The sequence below is a fragment of the Topomyia yanbarensis genome, chromosome 2, assembly GCF_030247195.1.
Source record: "Topomyia yanbarensis strain Yona2022 chromosome 2, ASM3024719v1, whole genome shotgun sequence".
Lineage (NCBI taxonomy): Eukaryota > Metazoa > Arthropoda > Insecta > Diptera > Culicidae > Topomyia > Topomyia yanbarensis.
The window spans coordinates 418,805,465-418,829,808 of record NC_080671.1 but is presented as its reverse complement, the minus strand read 5'-3'; the positions used below and the strand labels follow the sequence as shown (position 1 = coordinate 418,829,808).

General features: G+C 31.6%; 1 protein-coding gene across 1 annotated transcript in view; it reads left to right on the top strand.

Moving 5' to 3' along the window:
• The window catches only part of LOC131685212 (zinc finger protein 704-like), a 305,912-nt gene that overhangs the window by 105,823 nt on the left and 175,745 nt on the right, over positions 1-24,344 (top strand). The window contains exon 2 of the mRNA XM_058968778.1: positions 23,119-23,297. Coding sequence (XP_058824761.1) covers positions 23,119-23,297 — 179 coding nt within the window. The remainder of the gene's footprint in view (positions 1-23,118; positions 23,298-24,344) is intronic.

The following is a 24,344-nucleotide window of genomic DNA, read 5'->3' as shown; positions in this document are numbered from 1 at the left end:
TTGGAATTTGAAATGCGGAAATTGAAATGCAAAATTTAAAATTCGGAATTTGAAAATCGGACTTTGAAATTCGGAATTTGAAATTCGGAATTTGAAGTTCGGAATTTGAAATTCCGAATTTGAAATGTCGAATTCAAAATTTTAAATTTTAAAGTTGGAATTTGAAGTTCGTTTTTTGAAATTTGGAATTTGAAATTCGAAATTTGAAATTTGAAATTCGGAGCTTGAAATTCGAAATTTGAAATTCGGAATTTGGAATTTGAAATACGGAAATTAAAATGCAGAATTTGAAATTCGGAATTTGACATTCGGAATTTGACATTCGCAATTCGAAAATTGGAATTTGAAATTCGGACATTCTAATTTTGAAATTCGGAATTTGAAATTCAGAATTTGAAATTCATAACTTGAAAATCCGAATTTGAAATTCGGAATTTGAAATTCGGAATTTAAAATTCGGAATTTGAAATTCGGAATCTGAAATTCGGAATACGGAAATTAAAAAGCGGAATTTGAAATTCGGAATTTGAAAATTGGACTTTGAATTCAGAATTTGAAATTCGTAAATTGAAAATCCGAATTTGAAATTCGGAATTTGAAATTCGGAATTTGAAATTCGAAATTTAAAATTCGGATTTTGAAATTCGGAATCTGAAATTCCGAATTTAAAATTCCAAATTTGAAATTCCGAATTTAAAATTTGTAATTTTAAAGTCGGAATTTGAAGTTCGTACTTCGAAGTTTGAAATGTGAAATTCGGAACTTAAAATTCGAAATTTGAAATTTGGAATTTGAAATTCGGAGTTTGAAATTCGGAATATGAAATTCGGAGTTTGAAATTCGAAATTTGAAATTCGGAATTTGAAATTCGGAATTTGAAATTCGTAAATTGAAAATCCGAATTTGAAATTCGGAATTTGAAATTCGAAATTTGAAATTTGAAATTCGAAATTTGAAATTCGGAATTTGAAATTCGGAATCTGAAATTCCCAATTTAAAATTTGTATTTTTAAAGTCGGAATTTGAAGTTCGTACTTCGAAGTTTGAAATTCGGAACTTAAAATTCGAAATTTGAAATTCGGAATTTGAAATTCGGAGTTCGAAACTCGGAATATGAAATTCGGAGTTCGAAAATCAGAATATGAAATTCGTAAATTCAAAATCCGAATTTGAAATACGGAATTTGAAATTCGTAATTTAAAATTCGGAATTTGAATATCGGAATTTGACATTCGGAATTCGAAAATTGGAATTTGAAATTCTGAATTTAAAATTCGGAATTTGAAAATCGAAATTTGACATTCGGAACTTCAAAATACGTAAACTAAAATTCAAAATTTGAAATTCGGAATTTGAAATTCGGAATTTGAAATTCGAAATTTAAAATTCGGATTTTGAAATTCGGAATCTGAAATTCCGAATTTAAAATTCCAAATTTGAAATTCCGAATTTAAAATTTGTAATTTTAAAGTCGGAATTTGAAGTTCGTACTTCGAAGTTTGAAATGTGAAATTCGGAACTTAAAATTCGAAATTTGAAATTTGGAATTTGAAATTCGGAGTTTGAAATTCGGAATATGAAATTCGGAGTTTGAAATTCGAAATTTGAAATTCGGAATTTGAAATTCGGAATTTGAAATTCGTAAATTGAAAATCCAAATTTGAAATTCGGAATTTGAAATTCGGAATTTGAAATTTGAAATTCGAAATTTGAAATTCGGAATTTGAAATTCGGAATCTGAAATTCCCAATTTAAAATTTGTATTTTTAAAGTCGGAATTTGAAGTTCGTACTTCGAAGTTTGAAATTCGGAACTTAAAATTCGAAATTTGAAATTCGGAATTTGAAATTCGGAGTTCGAAACTCGGAATATGAAATTCGGAGTTCGAAAATCAGAATATGAAATTCGTAAATTCAAAATCCGAATTTGAAATACGGAATTTGAAATTCGTAATTTAAAATTCGGAATTTGAATATCGGAATTTGACATTCGGAATTCGAAAATTGGAATTTGAAATTCTGAATTTAAAATTCGGAATTTGAAAATCGAAATTTGACATTCGGAACTTCAAAATACGTAAACTAAAATTCAAAATTTAAAATTTGAAAATCGAAATTTGAATTTCGAAATTTGAAATTCGAAATTTGAAATTCGGAATTTGAAATTCGAAACTTGAAAATAGGAATTTGAAATTCGGAATTTGAAATTCCGAATTTGAAATTCCGAATCAAAAATTTGTAATTTTGAAGGCGGAATTTGAAATTCGAAATTCGGAATTTGAAATTCGGAACTTCTAAATTCGAAATTTGAAATTCAAAATTTTTAATTCGAAATTCGTAAATTGAAAATCCGAATTTGAAATTCGGAATTTGAAATTCAAAATTTGAAAATCGGACTTTAAAATTCGGAATTTGAAATTCGAAATTCGGAATTTGAAATTCGAAATTCGAAATTTGAAAATCGGAATTTGTAATTCGGAATTTGAAATTCCGAATTTAAAATTTGTAATTTTAAAGTCGGAATTTGGAATTTTAAATTTGGAATTTGAAAATCGAAATTTGAAATTCGGAATTCGATACTCGGAATTTGAAATTCGTAATTTGAAATTCGGAATTTGAAATTCGTAAATTGAAAATCCGAATTTGAAATTCGGAATTTGAAATTCGAAATTTGAAATTCGAAATTTGAAATTCGGAATTTGAAATTCGGAATCTGAAATTCCCAATTTAAAATTTGTATTTTTAAAGTCGGAATTTGAAGTTCGTACTTCGAAGTTTGAAATTCGGAACTTAAAATTCGAAATTTGAAATTCGGAATTTGAAATTCGGAGTTCGAAACTCGGAATATGAAATTCGGAGTTCGAAAATCAGAATATGAAATTCGTAAATTCAAAATCCGAATTTGAAATACGGAATTTGAAATTCGTAATTTAAAATTCGGAATTTGAATATCGGAATTTGACATTCGGAATTCGAAAATTGGAATTTGAAATTCTGAATTTAAAATTCGGAATTTGAAAATCGAAATTTGACATTCGGAACTTCAAAATACGTAAACTAAAATTCAAAATTTGAAATTCGGAATTTGAAATTCGGAATTTGAAATTCGAAATTTAAAATTCGGATTTTGAAATTCGGAATCTGAAATTCCGAATTTAAAATTCCAAATTTGAAATTCCGAATTTAAAATTTGTAATTTTAAAGTCGGAATTTGAAGTTCGTACTTCGAAGTTTGAAATGTGAAATTCGGAACTTAAAATTCGAAATTTGAAATTTGGAATTTGAAATTCGGAGTTTGAAATTCGGAATATGAAATTCGGAGTTTGAAATTCGAAATTTGAAATTCGGAATTTGAAATTCGGAATTTGAAATTCGTAAATTGAAAATCCGAATTTGAAATTCGGAATTTGAAATTCGAAATTTGAAATTTGAAATTCGAAATTTGAAATTCGGAATTTGAAATTCGGAATCTGAAATTCCCAATTTAAAATTTGTATTTTTAAAGTCGGAATTTGAAGTTCGTACTTCGAAGTTTGAAATTCGGAACTTAAAATTCGAAATTTGAAATTCGGAATTTGAAATTCGGAGTTCGAAACTCGGAATATGAAATTCGGAGTTCGAAAATCAGAATATGAAATTCGTAAATTCAAAATCCGAATTTGAAATACGGAATTTGAAATTCGTAATTTAAAATTCGGAATTTGAATATCGGAATTTGACATTCGGAATTCGAAAATTGGAATTTGAAATTCTGAATTTAAAATTCGGAATTTGAAAATCGAAATTTGACATTCGGAACTTCAAAATACGTAAACTAAAATTCAAAATTTAAAATTTGAAAATCGAAATTTGAATTTCGAAATTTGAAATTCGAAATTTGAAATTGGGAATTTGAAATTCGAAACTTGAAAATAGGAATTTGAAATTCGGAATTTGAAATTCCGAATTTGAAATTCCGAATCAAAAATTTGTAATTTTGAAGGCGGAATTTGAAATTCGAAATTCGGAATTTGAAATTCGGAACTTCTAAATTCGAAATTTGAAATTCAAAATTTTTAATTCGAAATTCGTAAATTGAAAATCCGAATTTGAAATTCGGAACTTCAAAATTCGGAATTTGAAATTCAAAATTTGAAAATCGGACTTTAAAATTCGGAATTTGAAATTCGAAATTCGGAATTTGAAATTTGAAATTCGAAATTCGAAATTTGAAAATCGGAATTTGAAATTCGGAATTTGAAATTCCGAATTTAAAATTTGTAATTTTAAAGTCGGAATTTGGAATTTTAAATTTGGAATTTGAAAATCGAAATTTGAAATTCGGAACTTGAAATTCAAAATTCGAAACTCGGAATTTGAAATACGTAATTTGAAAATCGGAATTCGAGACTCGGAATTTGAAATTCGTAATTTGAAATTCGAAATTTGAAACTCGGAATTTAAAATTCGCAATTTTAAATTCGGAATTTTAAATTCATAATTTGAAACTAGGAATTTGAAATTCGGGATTTGAAATTCGGAATTTTAAATTTTGAATTTGATATTGGGAACATGAAATACGGAATTTGTAAATCGAAATTTAAAATTCGGGATTTAAAATTTGAAATTCGGAAGATGAAATTTAACATTTGAAACTTGGAAATTGGAAATTGGAAATTGGAAATTGGAAATTGGAAATTGGAAATTGGAAATTGGAAATTGGAAATTGGAAATTGGAAATTGGAAATTGGAAATTGGAAATTGGAAATTGGAAATTGGAAATTGGAAATTGGAAAATGGAAAATGGAAAAAGGAAAATGGCAAATGGAAAATGGAAACTGAAAATTGGGAATCAAAAATTGAAAATCGAAAATTGAACGTCGACAGTCGAAATATGAAATCGGACATTGGAAATTAGAACTTGAAATTGGAAATTTGAAATATAAACCTGGAAATTGGAAATTGGACATTGGACATTGGCCATTGGACATTGGACATTGGACATTGGACATTGGCCATTGGACATTGGACATTGGACATTGGCCATTGGACATTGGACATTGGACATTGGACATTGGACATTGGACATTGGACATTGGACATTGGACATTGGACATTGGACATTGGACATTGGACATTGGACATTGGACATTGGACATTGGACATTGGACATTGGACATTGGACATTGGACATTGGACATTGGACATTGGACATTGGACATTGGACATTGGACATTGGCCATTGGACATTGGACATTGAAAATTGGAAATTGTAAATTACAAATGCGAAATCGGAAAATTGAAATTAGAAATTGGGAATTAGAGATTGGAAGTTGTAAATAGGAAATTGGAAATTCTAAAACTCGAAAAATAGAAATTTTGAAAATCGAAGATTCAAGAATTAGAAAAATCGAAAAATCAAAAATTCGACAACTTAAAAATTCAGAAATTTAAAAAGTTGAAAATTCGATAACTCAAAGCCTCGAAAATTGATAACTCGAAGATACGAAAATTTAAATTTTCGAGCATTCAACAATTCGAAAACATGAAAATTAGAAATATCGAAAACTCAAACATCCAAGAAATCAGAAATTCGAAAATTCGAACATGCATACATTCAACAATTCGAAATTGCGAAAATTGGCGTCTCGCCGATTTGATAACTCAAAAATTCGAAAATTCCACATTCAAAATTTGGAGGAAATCAAAATTCGAAAATTCAAAAAATCAGGCATCAAAGATTTTTGAAAAGCTTAAAATTCGAAAATTTTAAAATTCGAGAATGCAAAAATTCGTAAGTTCCAAATTTCTCAAAAATTACAAAAATCAAAAAATTGAAAATTTAGGGAGTTGAAAAATTAAAAACTTGAGATTCAAAACTCGACCGTTACAAATTCGAAATTTTTTGAAAATTTAGGAATTCAAAAATTTAAAAAATCGAAAATTAAAGATTTGTTATTTTGAAAATTTGAGATTCAAAAATTTTAAAATTAAGAAATTTAAAAATTCAAAGATGCGAAAATTTAAAAATTTAAGAATTCGAGAAATCGAAGATTCTAAAACTTAAAGATTTGAAAATTCGTAGATTGTAAATTGAGTGTTAAAAATTTCAAAAACCAAAAATTCCACTATTTTAAAATTCGGAAATGTGAAAAGTCATCAATTCAAAAATTTAAAAATTTGGATTGCGATTTCGTGAATATTAAAATTCAAAATCATAAAAAGTTAAAAATACTAAAAAATCATGAATTTGGAAAACATTTTAATGCAAAAATTTGACAATTAGACTGTTTGACAATTCATAAATTCAAAATTTCGAGAATTTCAAAATCAAAAATCAAAAGAATCGCAACAATAAAAAAATCGAGAAATTCAAAAATTCTTTTATTAAAAAATCGACATTATCAAGCATCGCAAATGCAAAATTCAAAAATTCTTGCATCTAATATTTCGAAAATACAAAAATTTAAGCTTTCAAAATGTCGAATACTTTTGAAAATCGAAATAAAAAAAAAAAATCGCTGGCTCAAAAATTCGAGAGCTCGAAAATTTTTCGAAAATTTTGGTGTTCCAAATTTTGGTAATTTTAGTTTTTTTAAAAGCATCTGAAAATTTCAAATCCAAAAATGCGAAAGTTCAAAGATTAAAAAATAAGAAAATTCGAAAACTATGAAATTTAAGAATTTAAAATGTTTAAGAATTAAAAAGATTCAAGAATTATTCGGCGGCACAAAAATTCAAAAATCTGAATATTTGACAACTCAAAAATTAAAAAAATTCGATTGTCAAAATAATCCAAAGATCAAAAAATTAGGAAATTAAAAAAAATCAGAAATTGTTAAATTAAAAATTCCAAGATCTGAAAATTCGTAAATTAAAAAAATACATAAATTCGAAAATATTTGAAAATTCTTAAGATAAAAAAAATCAAAAATTTGGAAATATTAAGATGTGAAAATTTCAAACTTTAAAAACCTGAAGATTTAAAAATCCAAAAATTCGTGCATTCAAAAATTAGAAAATTTGAGAACTCTATAATCCAAAAATTGAAAAAATTGAGAACTCGAAAATTAAAAAGGTCAAATAATTGAAAATTCTATAAATTCAAGAATTCAGCAGTTTAAAATTACGAAACTCGACCAATAAATTTCCAAACATATACAAGAAGGATAACAAATTTAGAAAACTCAAAAAGTCGAGGGTCAAAAACTCCAATATTCAATTCCAATTTCACACTCGAAAAAGAATTCGAAAATAGAAAAATTCGGTTAATCAAAAATTCGAAAATTCTAAGACGAAAACAATTAATAATAAGAAAATTCGGGGTAAAATTCTAAAATTCAAAGATTCAAAAAATTTCATTATTTTTGAAAATTCCTGAATTAAAAATTCGAAACTTTAAAATTGACTCAAAAATGTAAAAATCTGAAAATTCGAAAATTTTGAAAATTGAAAATTCAAATATTTGATAATTTCAAATTCAAAGAAAAATTTATAAAATTCAAAAATCCAGGAATTACAAAATTCGACAATTAATAAGCCCGAAAATTTGAAATTTCGAAAATTTGATCGTTGATTTCCAAATAATTTGAAAATTTTAAATCTCGAAGATACCAATATTGGAAAGTTCTAAAATTCAAGGAATCCAAAAATTTGACAACTCAATAATTCTACAATTCGAAAAATTGATGGTTGGAAAAATTAAAAATTCAATAGTTTGACACATCGAAAATTCCAAAATTCGAAATTTTGACGATTAGGAAATTAGTGGAATAAAAAATTCGGGTATTCAAAAATTCCAAAGAATTGAAAATTTATATTTATAGATTAAGAAATTCAAAATTTTCTAAACTCAAAGCTTCTAACATTCTAAAAGTTGACAATTTGAAAATTTGGAAACAAAAAATTCAAAAGCTTGGGAATTTTTTTGATTCAAAAAATCATAAATCCAGTGATTTAAAAATTTGAAGATTCGAGGATTCGAAAATTAAGAAATTAGAAAATTAAAAGTTCAATAATTTTAATATTCGTTTCGAGTTCTCAAATTAAATAATTCAGCAGTTTAATATTTTGAAATGTCGAACGTTAAAAATGTCCACAATTCGAAATTTTAGAGATTTCAAGAAAGAGAATTTGGAAATCTAAAAATTAGTAAATTTGACACTTTGGTCATTCGAAACTTTGAAAATTGACCAACTTGAAAATTTGAACACATTTGGATAAATTGAAGATTTGAAAATTTTAAATTCGAACCCTCGAAAAAAATGCCCATTTGAAAATTTGAAAATCCCAGAGTTCGAATATTCTATTATTCAAGAATTCGAGAATTAAAAAATTCGAAAATAAAAATTCCAAACCCCAAAAACATAAATTCGAAGATTCATGAATTAGAAAATTCAAACCCTCGAAAATAAAAAAATGCTGATTTGAAGATTTGGAAATTCCAGAATGCAAATATTCAATGATTCAAAAATTCGAAAATTCAAAAACTCAAGAGATAAAAATTCGAAAATTCAAGAGATTAAAATTCGAAAACCCTGAGATTTAAAATAAGAATCAAAATTCGAAAATCAAAAATTTTATGATTCAGTCATTTGGAAATTTGGGACTCAAAATCCTTGCAGTCGAAAAGTCAATAGGTCAAAAATTCAAAAAAAAAACCAAAAATATTTAAAAACTTCAAAAAATTGGGTATTTTAAAATTTGAAAATTCAAAGATTCGAAAAGTGCGAAAACTACTGAAACTCAAACATTGGAAAATTCGATTGGTGGAACATTTGACATTAAAAATTGTGAATTCTAGATTATTGAACCTCATTTCTTCCGATTTTAATTTTTAATTTCTCAATTCTTAATCCTGAATTTTCAATTCTAAATTATTAAAAATTATTAATTCTCGGTTACCATAGCTCATTTTTCAACTCTCATTCTGAATCCTCATTTACCAATTCCCAATTCAAAATTCTCAATGCTTAATGGTCCACTCTCAATTCTCAATTTCTATTCTTCATATATGAATTCTAAATTCTCAATTCTCAATTGTCAATTCTCAAATTTCTATTCGCTATTTTTATTTCTTTATCTACATGTTTTATATTGAAAACATTAATTCGACAATACGGCGAAGCGACAAATTCTTCCCGTATATTACCAATGATATTTGGTCAACCCTCAATGCTCAAACCACGCGACGTACGTATGACGATCAGGCTTTTGAATGCAGACAAACGGAGCACTTTCAAGATATTAACTAATTTTTATTTACTGAAACTGTTTAATAACAGTACAATATGGTATAAAATTAGTTAATAAATAGTTAACAATACAAAATCAGCTAAACTTTACCTAATCGTGTATCATCTAGATACACGATTAAAGTAAACTTTAGCTAGGTACACGATTACGTAAAGTTAAGCTGGTTTTGTATTGTTAACTATTTATCGACTATTTTTATACTGTTTTTACTGTTATTAAACAGTTTCAGTAAAACAAATTGGTTACTATCTTGAAAGTACTCGGTTTGTCTGATATTCAAGAACCTGATCGTCATACGTATGTCGCGTGGTTTGAGCATTGAGGGTTGACCGAATATCAAGTAATTGATGTACTTTCCCGCACATGACTAACAATTCTAACGTTGTTGCTTGCTCCGTGACGGCTAATTGAAAGTGAAAGTAACCCTAAAATTAATTTTCAAACTCCATTTTTTATTTAACTTGCTCTTGAAACAACTGGTTTAAGATCGTTTCCTGGTGTCCATAGTGTCCTCTTTCTCGTGTTTTCTATGGATTCTGATGAAATACTGCCAGGAAATCAAATTAAAATTTTGTTCTGGATAATTACTAAATTCTGCTCTCCGTTTACATAGATTTCGACGTATAAATAAGATTCCTTCTCATTAATTAATTACAGATACTATCCATCTTTGCCCCGAGTGCTGCATTTGACGCATTATTCAACGAATTAATCTGCTTTCATCGGAATTCAATTCATAATAATCGTTCAGCAAATAATAAGCGCAATGGCAAGGCGAACCTGCAGCAATGCCTTGACATTTCCTCACACCTAGAAAGCTATTTTCAATCTGCTCTTCCAAACGTTTTCTAGAACACCGACCGAGGACTTTTTCGAGTGAGACAAAAAAAAGCGCGAAATTGATGCAAAATACCGTGCCGGGACGAGATATATGCCGCTCGATGCCTGCATCTGGGTCAGTCGCATTCATTCAGTTGCATCAAAAATAACCGTGAAAGAGTAGGTATTGCACATTGCACATTTACGCGCGTGTCTTTGTGTGATCACGAAACATATGCAATCGTACATTCAAGTTTTCTTCTCCGATACGATGAAGATGATCTCCACGAGCCGCGCTGGCGTTGTGAGCTTTGTTATGTTATTACACACTTTTACACTGTGCAGAGAAAATTGCAAAACAAATTAATAAATCAAACGCGGGGTTCGAGGCCCTTCTCTGCACCGGTACGTAGGCGAATTTTGACAGCTCCCGTGACCTACTGGTTGCTCCATTTCCAAACAAACGCCTCCCTAAATTAGGATCTACAGTAAAGGCCTTGAAATTGCACACTCATTTCCAGCCATATACCCCTCACTCACATCCGGAACACCGTCTCGAAAGGGCAACAATAATTGGCACTCTCCAGTTCGGTTCGGTAGCGACGGTACCAGGAAATTGCCATTCACGGAAAACGTCATTGCCGCTGGTTGATCGGGCGCAAACTTCGAGTCTCGATTGGGAAAAAAAGCAGTGGCGCCACTAAAAGCGATTGTTGTCGAAAACAAGAATGTCTGTCAAATGCGCGAAAACGCCGGTCGAAGTCGCAACCCACCCCATTTCGATTGATATCCGGCTTCGCGTGTTGTATTGAGGTTATGTCGCAATTTAAGCTTCTACACATACAGAGTGCAGTTACAGTGCAGGACGGCTAGTGCACTGCCGCTGCTCCCGGTTTACCGCAGCGACCGGGGGCTGGAGTTTCCTCTCACTTTTTTTTCGGTCCGTCCGCGTACGGTGCAGCAATGCGGCCATCGAAGTAGGTCAACTGCGCGCATAAATTAGCACGAGCTCGAGCGCGCGTGCAGTCGACAACAAATGCCCGCCCGTACGCCCAGTCGCCTAAAGGGTCATACTCAAACTCAAAACTCAAGCAGTAACCGTGTACTTAGGACCCAGCAGGCCGCGGCGGCCGCCGGTTGACAAACGAGTTATTATTGGTTGATTAGGATTTATGATTTTCAATATTTTTGCCTGGGAATTGATGGTTGGCTTGTTGCGCGCGTTAGGGCTGCAGGTTTAAGGTGGATTTTGTAACCTGATTAGTGATTTTTTTTTTTCGAAAGTTGTTATAAACTGATTGGTTTTGTGCCTTTGCTAGCAAGTAACACCCGTGGTCGGGTGTTTGACAGCGCGCAACGGTCGCGTAATTCCCGGCTGGCGGGCCGTGAGGCGGAGCGCACCGATCGCGCAACTTGTTTCGCATGCACGTGTAATTGTGTGCGTGCGAGTGAGAGTGTGTTATGATAGTTGCGGCTTGAGGAGAAGGGTGGGTACCAATTCTCCACGGTTTTTTTTTGCATAACCTCCGCAGACATGTTTGCGGCAGTCCGTGGTTTGATTACGAAAAAAAATGTTGGAAGGCTGCCCTTCACTGCCACCGCTGGCGCTGCTGTTGCCAACCGCTAATAGAGTGGAATTTCGACTGAGTGGGCGGAACAGGTTTCTCATAGCCGATGCGATGTTGGTAACATACCTGACTCGAGTGTAGAGATAGACATAATTTGAAACGTAGCTATCGGTTGCTTAGTAGGCCATGGCGAAAAAGTAAAAGTGAAACTGACGGGCTGTTTTCGACTGGACGTGCATTATTCAATCGAGTGTCTTTGCTTTGGTTGCGTTTGTTGGACGGATAGAGCTTGAAACGGTTTAGGTGAGACGCACAATGTCAAATCAAAATTCTAATCCTAGACTCTTGACATTTATCAAGAACATTTTAAAACTTGTTCGCCATTCAAACGAGCGCAATTCTTTATCCAAAATACGAATTTCCTCGAATGGTGGTCGAAGAGAACAATTTCGTGTTTCGAACCGGTTGTATAGAATTACCGTCTTTCTGACGCCATGGAAATGACGAATCCAACCCGTCATACCAAACGTTCCCGATGTGCTGTAATTGAATCCCATCAGTTCAAATTCCCATCACAAGAAATTATTAATCATCAAAGTGAACGGCTAACCTCATTTTTTGGCAGTTCACTAATACTGTTTATTATTTTCTTTGGCAGCACTACTAGTTTTTTTTTTCCTAATGGAATGAAAGAGTCCAGATTTGTCGTTTTTTTCTTCGCATCCCTGTGCGGATCAATGTCGTATATACAGGTCTGGCAAAGATGGCACTTTGGTACTCGTAAGATGAATCGTACATGAGTGGTGTGAGTGATCACAGTATAAATCGACTTGCTTTCGTCATAGCGGTCGTTCCGCTCCCATTGAATCGTGTGACCGCTATGACGTCGACCCGTTGTGCTTCTGGATTGTTTACACACATTTTTGGTTGCCAACACTAGCAAACCGTGTGTTCTACCACACCTATATATACCTCATTGTGTGCGGATCACTAATAAAGTCGTTCACATGGACTGGTCTAACGACGCTGAATAAAGACGCGCCATCTTAATCTTTTGTTTACCTTATACATAACTGTCAGTGTCATTCGAATCGAGCACGACACCTACCAACAGCATTTAAATCGAACAAAATATCTTCGAATCGGAACCATTGACAGGATTCGTGCTCGATTGGAATGACACTGACAGATATGTATACGGTAAACAAAAGATTATGATGGCGCGTCTTTATTCAGAGATTCAGCGTTGTGAATATTCATGTAAACACTACTGGTGCATTGTAAAAAAAATAATGCCGCTTTTGCTAGAAGCGAAACTGAATCGGGCTCCAACCCCTACAGCTGTCAAATTTATGAACTGATAGAGGTTAGGGTTGCTGCTTGACTCAGTTTCGAGATCAAGCAAAAACGACGTAAGTGTGACGGTATGTAACAATCCGACGGAACAATATCCATCAGTGACTTGGATCCAAATAGTTATAACGGCTATCCCCAGACCATATTTACTACGATACAAACCCGATGGTTCTACATCCTGCTCCAATCCCAAGATTACAAAGATACGGAATAACACCAAGTGGAGAGTGCTGCTTAATGCTGCGGCGTTCCTCCAGCGCCCGCAAAGTTGCAATCGTAGAAAATACATAATTACCGGTGTGCTGCTTACCGGTTCTTCTCGAGCACAATACGGTTTGCTTTTAAAATGTCGAATGAGGAACCAGCCCGGCAGCGGAACAGTGCACGTATCTTCCACTCAGAACAGAAGAGATAAATTATAATCGGCAAGTATGAAGATAATTGCTTGTGCATAATGATTAAGGGCAGATTGCAACCGGTCGGTGTGGAGTGCCCTTGTAATATCTGTTCCCCGATGGATTTAAAGTAGCCCAACAAGATTAAATGTTACTAAGGAAATCAATGCGTAAATGGTGATGCGAGTTTTAAGGTGTTAGTTCGCGGTAATTTTTGTATTTAAAAAGCTTGCAAAATGGCAGTGATATAGCTGTTGCTACGGATCACCTCATTACTTTCAGTTAGACTATATGTCCAAACTAACACCAAATTGGCGGCAGTTATACTATGTTCACACTACAGAGTTAAAACACGTTATAATAATATGCAACAAGAAAAATGTCATCAAGATAGCGTTAAAACGCGTTTTAACTCGTAGTGTGAACGTAGTATTAGACATTAAATCTAAACAGCTCACATTATATATTGCAAGTGAACGCCTACAGTAGCAGTTTTTAAAGCTAAAAGGTCTAACATTCGAAATTTCGGGATTTAAAAATTCTCAACTTACTTTAATATTTAACTTCAAACTTTCCATTATTTCAAATGAATTTTCAAATTTTCACATTTTCAACCGAATGCTGCACTTTCGAATTCCCAAATTATAGGATTTTCGAAATGTCGAAATTTCAAACCTTCGTAATTCTAAACGTAAATTTAAGAATCTTCGAATTTTAAAGTTTTCGAATCTTTGAATTTTCGAGTTTTCGAATATTCGAATATTCGAATTTTCGAATCTTCGAATCTTCAAATCTTCGAATAATCGAATTATAGAATTATCGAATTTTCGAATTTTTGAATTTTCGAATTTTTGAATTTTCGAATTCTCGAATTCTAGAATTCTCGAATTCTAGAATTCTAGAATTCTCGAATTTTTGTGTTTTCGAATTTTTGTGTTTTAGAATTTTCGTGGTTTCGTATTTTCGAATTTTCGAGTTTGCGAATTTTCAAACTTTCGAATTTTTCCATTTTTCAAATCTTCGAACTTTTGAATTTTCGAATTTTTAAATTCTCGAATTTTTGTTTTTTCGAATATTCGTGGTTTCGTATTTTGGAATCTTCAAGTTTTCGATTTTTTTAGCTTTCGAATTTTCGAACTTTCGAATTTGCGAACTTTCGATTTTTTTGAATTTTCGAATGTTCTGAATTTTCGAATTTTTCAATTTTCGAATTTTCAAATTTTTCAATTTTTTAATTTTTCGAGTTATCGAATTCTTGAATCTTCGAATTTTCGAATTTTCAAAATTCCGAAATTTCGAATTCTCAAATTTTTCAATTTTCAAATTTTCGAATTTTCGAACTTTCCAATTTTAAAATATTTGAATTTTCGAATTTTCAAATTTTGGAAGCTGCGAATTTTTGAATTTTCGAATTTTTCAATTTTCGAATATTCGAATCCTCGAATTTTCGAATTTTTAAATTCTCGAATTTTCGTTTTTTCGAATATTCGTGGTTTCGTATTTTCGAATCTTCGAGTTTTCGAATTTTCGAATTTTTTAGCTTTCGAATTTTCGAATCTTCGAACTTTCGAATTTTCAAACTTTCGAATTTTTTGAATCTTCAAATACTTTGAATTTTCGAATTTTTGAATTTACGAATTCACAAATTTTCAAAATTTCGAATTTTCCAATTTTCGAATATTCGAATTCTCGAATTTTTGAATTCTTGAATTTTCAAATTCTCGAAATTTCCAATTCTCGAATTTTCGTATTTTTGATTTTTTGTGTTTTCGAGTTTTAGTGGTTTCGTATTTTCGAATTTTCGAGTTTTCGAATTTTTGAACTTTCGATTTTTCAAACTTTCGAATTTTTAGAATTTTTGAACTTTGAATTTTCGAATTTTCAAATTCTCGAATTTTTGTGTTTTCGAATTTTCGAACTTTGAATTTTTAAACTTTCGATTTTTTTGTATTTTCGATTTTTTCGAATCTTTAATCTTTCGAATTTTTAAATATTGGAATTTGCGAATTTTTGAATTCTCAAATTTTCGAGTTTCCGAATTTTCGAATTCTAGGATGGTCGTATTTTCGAATCAGCGAATTTTTCAATTTTTGATTTTTCGAATGATCGAATTTTTGGATTTTTTAAATTTTCGTGTTTTCGAATTTTGAATCTACTAACTTTTGTCATTTAAAATTTTCACACTGCAGTTTTCGAATTTTCGAACCTTCAAATTTCAAATTTCCTAATTTTTGAATTGCGGACCTTTAATATTCGAATTTCGCAAATATTCGAAATTTCGAATACTCGAGTTTTCGAATCTTCAAATTTCGAATCGAACATTCGAACTTTCAAATTCACAAATTTTCGGTGTTTTTGATTTCCGAATTTTCGAATTTGCGAATTTTCAAACTTTCGAATTTTTCCATTTTTCAAATCTTCGAATTTTTGAATTTTCTAATTTTTAAATTTTCGAACTTTTGTTTTTTCGAATATTCGTGGTTTCGTATTTTGGAATCTTCAAGTTTTCGATTTTTTTAGCTTTCGAATTTTCCAATTTTCGAACTTTCGAATTTTCAAACTTTCGATTTTTTGAATGTTCTGAATTTTCGAATTTTTGAATTTTCGAATTCTCAAATTTTCGAATTTTTCAATTTTCGAATTTTCAAATTTTTGAATTTTCTAATTTTTCGAATAATCGAATTTTTGAATCTTCGAATTTTCAAAACTCCGAAATTTCGAATTCTCGAATTTTTGAATTTTCAAATTTTCGAATTTTCGAACTTTCGAGTTTTAAAATATTTGAATTTTCGAACATTTGAATTTTCAAATTTTGGAAGCTGCGAGTTTTTGAATTTTTCAATTTTCGAATTTTCGGATTTTCGAATTTTTAAATTCTCGAATTTTCGAATACTCGTGGTTTCGTATTTTCGAATCTTTGAGTTTTCGAATTTTTTAGCTTTCGAATTTTCGAGTTTTCGAATCTTCGAACTTTCGAATTTTCAAACTTTCGAATTTTTTGAATCTTCAAATACTTTGAATTTTCGAATTTTTGAATTTTCGAATTTACGAATTCACAAATTTTCCAATTTTCGAATATTCGAATTCTCGAATTTTTGAATTCTTGAATTTTCGAATTCTCGAAATTTCCAATTCTCGAATTTTTGTATTTTCGATTTTTTGTGTTTTCGAGTTTTAGTGGTTTCGTTTTTTCGAATTTTTGAACTTTAGATTTTTCAAACTTTCGAATTTGTAGAATTTTTGAACTTTGAATTTTCGAATTTTCAAATTCTCGAATTTTTGTGTTTTCGAATTTTCGAACTTTCGAATTTTCAAATTTTTTGAATTTTCGATTTTTTCGAATCTTTGATTTTTCGAATTTTCAAATTTTGGAATTTGCGAATTTTTGAATTCTTGAATTTTCAAATTTTCGAGTTTCCGAATTTTCGAATCTTCGAATTTCCAAATTTTTGAATTCTAGGATGGTCGTATTTTCGAGTCAGCGAATTTTTAAATTTTTGAGTTTTTCGAATTTTTGGATTTTTTAAATTTTCGTGTTTTCAAATTTTGAATCTACTAATTTTTGTCATTTAAAATTTTCAAACACTGGAGTTTTCGAATTTTCGAACCTTCAAATTTCCTAATTTTTGAATATCGGACCTTTTGAAATTCGAATTTCACAAATATTCGAAATTTTGAATACTCGAGTTTTCGAATCTTCAAATTTCGAATCGAACATTCGAACTTTCAAATTCACAAATTTTCGGGGTTTTTGATTTCCGAATTTTGGAGTATTTAAATTTTCAAATTAGAACTTTCGAATTTTAAAACTTTAAATCTTTTGAATTTTTAAATCTTCAAGCTTTCGAATTTTAAAATTTTAAAACTGGAAATTCAGAATGTTCGGCTTTCCGAATTTTTGGAATTCGAATTTTTGAACTTTCGAATTTTTGAACTTTCAAATTTTTCATCATCACTTTTCGAATTTTGGAATCTTCGAGCTTTCGCACTTTTGAACTTTCGAATTGCCGAAATCTCAATTTCGAATTTTCAAATTTTAGAATTTTTGGATCTTTGAATTTTGGGATTTTAAAATTTGCGAATTTCGGAATTTTCAAACGTTTCAAGTTTTGAATTTTCGAGCTTCCTAAATTTGGAATTTTAAATTAGATTAAAAAAAAATCGTATCATCAAGTATTTAAATTTTCGCATTTTGAGTTGCTAAATTTTTAAATTGTTCGAGTGTTAGAATTTCAAGCCTTCTAAATTTTCAAATACTCGAATTTTACAATTTTTAAATATTTTGACTTTCAAATTTTTGAATCTTCGAATTTTTAAATGTCCGATTTAAATATTTGGGATTTTCGAACATTTTAGAATGCTTGCACTTTCGAATTTTTGAACATTCTAATTTTTGAATCCGTTTCGAACTTCAAATTAGAATTTGGAATTTTCGAATCTTTGAATTTTTTAATCCTAAAGTTTGCATAAGTTTGAGAACTTTTGAATTTTTATCACTCGAATTTTTGAATGCTCGAATTTTTGAATTTTAGGTTATTTGAATACTAAAATATTCAAACCTTCGAATTTTTAAATCTTAGGATTTTTGAACTTTTGATTTTCTAAATTTTCGAAATTTCAAAATAAAATTTTGGAACTGCCGAGTTTTCAAATTTATGAATTCTCCGATTTTTAAAATTTTTGGATTTTCCAATCATAGAATTTTTGAACTTCCAAATCTTGGAATTTGTGAATTTTCGAGTTTTTGATCTTTCGAATTCTAGAATTTTTGTATTTCCGAGTTTTTTGACCCTCGAATTTTTGAATTTTCGAATATTTGAATTTTTGAATATTCAAAATTTTGTGTTTTCAAATGTTCAAACTTTTTATTTTACATTTTTACGCTGCCAATTTTTTTCTTTTTCGAATTTTTAAATTTTCTAATTGGTGAATTTTTGAATTTTGGATTCAAGGATTCCAAGGATTTGCGAATAATCAAATTTTTGAAATTTGGCGCTTTTGAACTTTTGATTTCCGCGTTTTAAAATTTTTGACCTTTCGAATTTTTGAACTTACTAATTCTGGAATTTTCGAATTGCTGAGTTTTCATATACTTGAATATTCGAATTCTCGAATTTTTAAATTATTGAATCTTTTGTTGGTTGAATTTTTGTATTTTCAAATTTTCTTATTTTATCTTTGAATTTTCGAATTTCAGAACTTGTGAACTTTCGAACATCATGTTCGAATTTTTGAGGTTTCGAATTTTTGAATGCTGGAATTTTCGAAATTTTAAATGGTTGACATTTCAACTTAGAATTTTCGAGTTTTCTGATCCTCGAGGTTTCGAATTTCCAAATCTCATCTTTTCAAAATTTCGAGTTCTTGAATTTTAAAAATTTTCAGCTTCCTATTCTTTGAAGTTGGAGTTTTCGAATGCTCGAATTTTTTGAATCTTGAAATTTTGGAATATTCGAATTTTGGTATATTCGAATTTTTGAATTTTTGAATATTGCAGTTTTAGAAATTTCAAGTTACATAATTTTTAAATTTTCAATTACACGTTGTTTTGTGTTACTAGATGTGCGATTTTTCGAAATTTATATTTTTACAGTTGAACTATCGATTTTTTTATTTTTCGAAGTCGCAAACTTTTGAATCATAGAATTTTTGAATTGTTGAATCTTCTAATGACTCCTGGATTTTCGAAATTTTGAATTTTTGAGTTTTAGAATACTTGAATTTTTGAATTTCAGAATTTTTGACCACTCGGACTTTCGAAATTTGGAATTTTCAAATATTCGAATCTTCGAATTTCCTGATTTTGGAATTTTTGAGTCTTCCAATTTTCGAAATGTCGAATCATTGAATTTTGAAATTTTTATTATCGATTTTTTATTTAATTTTGGAAGTTTAGAATTTTCGAATTCATGAATTTACGAAATTTTAACCTATCGTATGTTCAATTCATCCTATTCTTCGATTTTTTTAAATTCGATTACCTTTAACATTTTGAATTTGCGAATAATCAAACTTTCGAATTAACGATTTTTAATTGTATACGAAATATTGACTTATCGAATGTTCAATTTATCCTATGTTTGTGATTTTTTAAATAAGTTCATCTTGATCAAACTTTCATTCATTTTTCAAATTTTCGAATTTTTTAACTCAAATTAATGGATTTTCATGAATTTTCGATTTATTTCTCAAGTTCTTGAATTTTCGCATTTTTCGAAATTGCAAATTACCGAATTTTATAATTTGGGAATCTCTGATTTGCTGTATTTTCCGAATTTCTGAATTTTCGTGTTTTCTAATAAACGAAAATTGGAAAATTTAAGTTTTCTAATTGTTGAATTCACAAATCGTCAAATTTTCAAACTCTTGAATACTTGATTTACAGAAATTTCAAATCTTCAAGTTAACGGATTTTCGACTTCACGAATTCTTGAATTATCGAAATCTCAAATAATTAAATTAACGACTCTACGAATTTTTTAATCGTTTTTTGCTTTTTTCCAAATTTAGACTTCTGGAATTTACAATTTTTAAATTTATTGCGCCTTCAAATTTTCGAGAATACGATCTTTGAAATTTTAAAATTAAAAATTTTCAATTCTTCGATATTTTGTTTGATTTCTGCATCTCAGAAAGAATGAACTTTCAAATTCTTAATTTTTGAATTCACGAAATGTTGGATTTGCATGTACCGAACTCTCGCATTGTTCAGCTTCTGTACTTTCGAATATTTAAGGGAGCGGGCTTAGCCTAGCTGGTAAACTGATTACCTTGTACGCAGCTTACGTGGGTTCGATTCCCCATCCCTCACATAGCATTGAAGATTTTTCTAAAAAGAGATATTTTCAATCCAAAAAAAGGAGTTGAATGACTCTAAATAAATATGATTGAACAAAATGAAAATATTTTTTTTTTAATTTTTGGAACTGGAAAATTTCAAATCTTTAAATATATGATTTTCGATTTTTTATATTTGGAAATATTCAAATTATGAGTTTTTGAATCTTCTAATTCTCAACTGCATGATTTTACGGAATTCCAAATTTCTAAAGGAATTCTCGAATTTCGAATTTTTATTTTCGAGCTCTCTTTGTTACGTGTTTTGCCATTGCTAAGCCGAATATTTGCATTTTCGAATCTTCGAAATCCGAATTACTGTTTCATATTTCGAATTTTTGACATTAACAATTATTCAAATGTTGTTTTTTTTATCAGCGTTCTAGAAAATCACCAAAATAATTCAACATTTTTGTTTCTATCAGTTGGAAAAGGTTAACTGAACTAAGAATCTGGGAATCGTAGCAAGCGTCGCCCCACCGAGTTTCTCAGCTAAAACTCGAACCTAAGAGCAGTGCTGTTGGCCGTTTCTCTATGCGTACCGAGTAGTAAATTACAATAATAGTAGTAATTGCCCGGCAACAGATGTGCACACAATTCGAACAACAACTGTGGCAATCAAATAGATAGACCCGTAGATTTTCCTACTCACAACCAACCAAGCGGCAGCGGCAGCAGCAGCAGCAATTGTAATTGCATTTCTCTTGCTCAATCTCGTGCGATCTGCCTTTCGTTTGCCAACGGTGGCCTTTGCCTGAACGGGGGTTGCTTGGTAGGCTGATCTTGATGTGAACGATGCTGATGATGAGCTAATTGTTGTGGCAATGAGTGCTTGAAAGTTTTAATTAGAAGGTGGGAAATCGGCGCGATGATGTGCTCGCCGGCAGATTGAGGAATTCCAGTTCGATTTCCTGGGTCGCTCCGCTCGCCACGAGAAGGTCGGCGTTGATTGACGCTAGAGATCCGAGTAGATTTTGTACATGGTTTTATTGTTTATTGCGAATGAATTTTTTTATCGGTTGGGAAGCCACCTGAGACCTTTTATGTTGATCTTGAATATCAAAGTTAGAAAAAAAAAATCCGTCTGATTCTGAATATAGTAGATCTATATTATTTTTCCACTGAAGTACCCAATAAAAGATTCGCAAATTACTATCTAAAGACGTACCGTCTGGTACTTTACCTGCAGCTAACTTCTAACGACCAATCCGTCACATACGAACAGGTTTTCCCCCATCCTACTGATGAGATCATCTAAAATCTCTCCTTGTTCGTCAGAACCTATCAATTCTACCAAAGACGAACTGGAAATCATAAAGACTTCGGAGTAGTTCCGCAAGGTTGATGGGAAAAAACCCGCTTCTGGCAGTAGCCGTCGATTTAATTAATCACCGGTAATTAGTTTCATCAGCCATGTGGTGGAAGAGAAGGGTCGACCAGTTGCACCACGATCCCAGCTGATGGCAGCACACAAAGAAACCAAGGGCTCATATCAGCTGCCGGTTCACACAAAGCCGGTATAGTCACACGATCGATCCGCCATAGAATTCCAGAACTAGCAACTCCAACCGCATTGCGCTGCGGCTGTCATATTTTGAAAGTCACTCTGGGTCTCCCCCCATCGTGCGCCATAATTGCAGCCCTATTTGGATAGAGTGCGCGCGATCATTTACACCCTTTTATGAGAACTGATCCGGCATCGCCGGGTGGGAGATCAACGCTGACAAAAGGGTGATCTTTTTATCTCCTTGCTAAGCCGGTGATCACTGGGGCTCGATGTTTATGGCGTTAGAGGGTTACGACTTATATATGTGTCGCTCATTATGGGTCTAACTTGCATCTCGATATAGCACCGAACGCGTCTGGAAATTGTGACTCGGACTCTGCGTCGTTTAATTAAAAGGCCAACTGCTCGAATCGAATGACGCGCGGTGCGAAAGGAACCGGGCCGGTTCAAGGTATGACTGCGTTGTATGACTTGTTGCGTCGACGCCGCCGCCGCCGCTGTCGCTAATTGCTGCATATTACGCTCCGATAAAGGTGATTGGATGGACCTTCGTTCGTTTGGCTTTGAAAAAGGGTAATTAAAAATTGTTCAGTTTTAATTTGATTCCGAGGGGACTTAAGTCGTTGCCGGTTGGTAATGCCACCGGAATCGAGATTATAAGCTAATAGCTGCAGACGACGAATTAAAACTACTTTCCGGTCGAATCGTTTCGTAAGTCCTGCATAATTGGCTTATCGAGTCGACACGACAGCTTAAAAAAACAATTTAAAGGAAGTTTTCCATGACAACCGCGGTATATTTGTGTGACGAGTGTCAAGTACCCCCGAACACACCAACCCAACATCACACAGTGCAGATGTTTTCGCCAAATATAGCCACCTGGCACGGACTGCTTGGATTGCGAAGCCAGGGCTACCAACCTCTCTCGATCAACAAATCCCCTTCGCAGCACGAAGCAATTACATCACATTCCCTCGGACGTCCTATTTATACCGCGACATAAGTTTATTTTCATTTTTCGCACACGTCTTTCGCCGACCTCCAACACACTAACATATGAAGAGGGCGAGTGCAGTTTTATGTCATTGCCGCCGTGCTACTAGTTAAATACAACTACTTTAGCAGCCCCCGCAAACTCAACGGGTGATACAACTTCAATCATTCAACGAAAAGCTATTTTTGGCGACCAGTCGCCACCCACTGACGGAATCCGATGTTGCCGGCCGGCATAACTATGATTCATCTTTTCAATGTGAGAGACATTTTCCGCGGGCAAACAGATCCGATTCGATCCGGTATTTTAATGTCATCTTCCACACTCCCACGCCTTTCAACCATATGATATGTTGACTCTACTAACGACTCGATCTCACGTTTTTCTATCTCTTTCTTTTCACTTTCAGGCTCCGATCGAACTGACCAAACGGCTGGAGGAGGTTCGCCTGTTGGAATCGCGCCGTTCGCCCCGGCTCGCCGATCAGGAAAAGGACACGGACTTTGCACGGCTGGCCGACATGGCCGGCGATCGTAGGCGACAATCACACAGCATCGATGTGCCATTCTCACTCACGCAACAAAATGGGTAAGTTTTCTTGTCGAGAAACTGAATATAATTTGCCGGTACTGTGGAGTGTTCCAAGAGGACAAATGCAAGAAATCGGTGATGGTGATTGGACTATTTAAGGAGTTGAACACTCAGAGACACTAAGGTTTTTTTTACGCGGGGGATACAGGCCGGATGAAAACCGCGTAAATTTCAAAATCCGCGTAAAAAACTTGAGTGTACTGTATTTTATTGTTTTCATGTTAAAAAGCACACCTTATGAACCAGAGTAGTTCAGAAGAGCATCATATATAAGTATTATACAACTGAGAGAAAGCACTGTGACTGTAAAAAAGGCAGCGCGTAAAAAAAATATTACCTACAATAAACAAAAACTGTGAGATAACATTATTCTATGTAAAAAAAAAGAAACCATTAAGACAAAAACGTACAAAAACAAAAGAAGAGGCAGGCAGAAACAATATCAAATAAAAATATTAACAAGATTACAATTAAAATTAAATAAAAAAGTAACAAATTGAAAGAAAGAAAAGATATTTGTGATTCAAATTCGAAATTTGAAATTCTAAACATCAATTGTTAAATTCGAAATCGAGATTCAAATCTCGAAATTCGATAATCGAAATTCGAATATCAAAGTTCACAATTCGAAGTTTGCACTTCGTATATTCAAATTGGATTTGACATTTCGGAATGAGGATTTGAGATTCGAAAACCAAAATTAGCATTTTGAAATCTGGAGCTAACAGTTACAGTTCATTATTTTAAAACATAAATGTTTCGAAATTCAAAATTGATTATTCGTATTTTAAAATTTACAATCAAGGATTCGGAATGAGGATTCGAACTTCGAAATCACAAAAAGACCTTGTATTTTGAATGCTACAAATTTGCAATTCGAAATTTAAAATTAGGAATCCTAAATTTTAAAATTAGAATCTGAATGCTCAAATTTCAAAATTTAAATTCAAAATTCGAAAATCAAAATTCGATTTTCGAAATACTGATCGACACGCGATATTCGAGTTTTGAAATTTTCAGACACGAAATCCAAAACTCTGAATT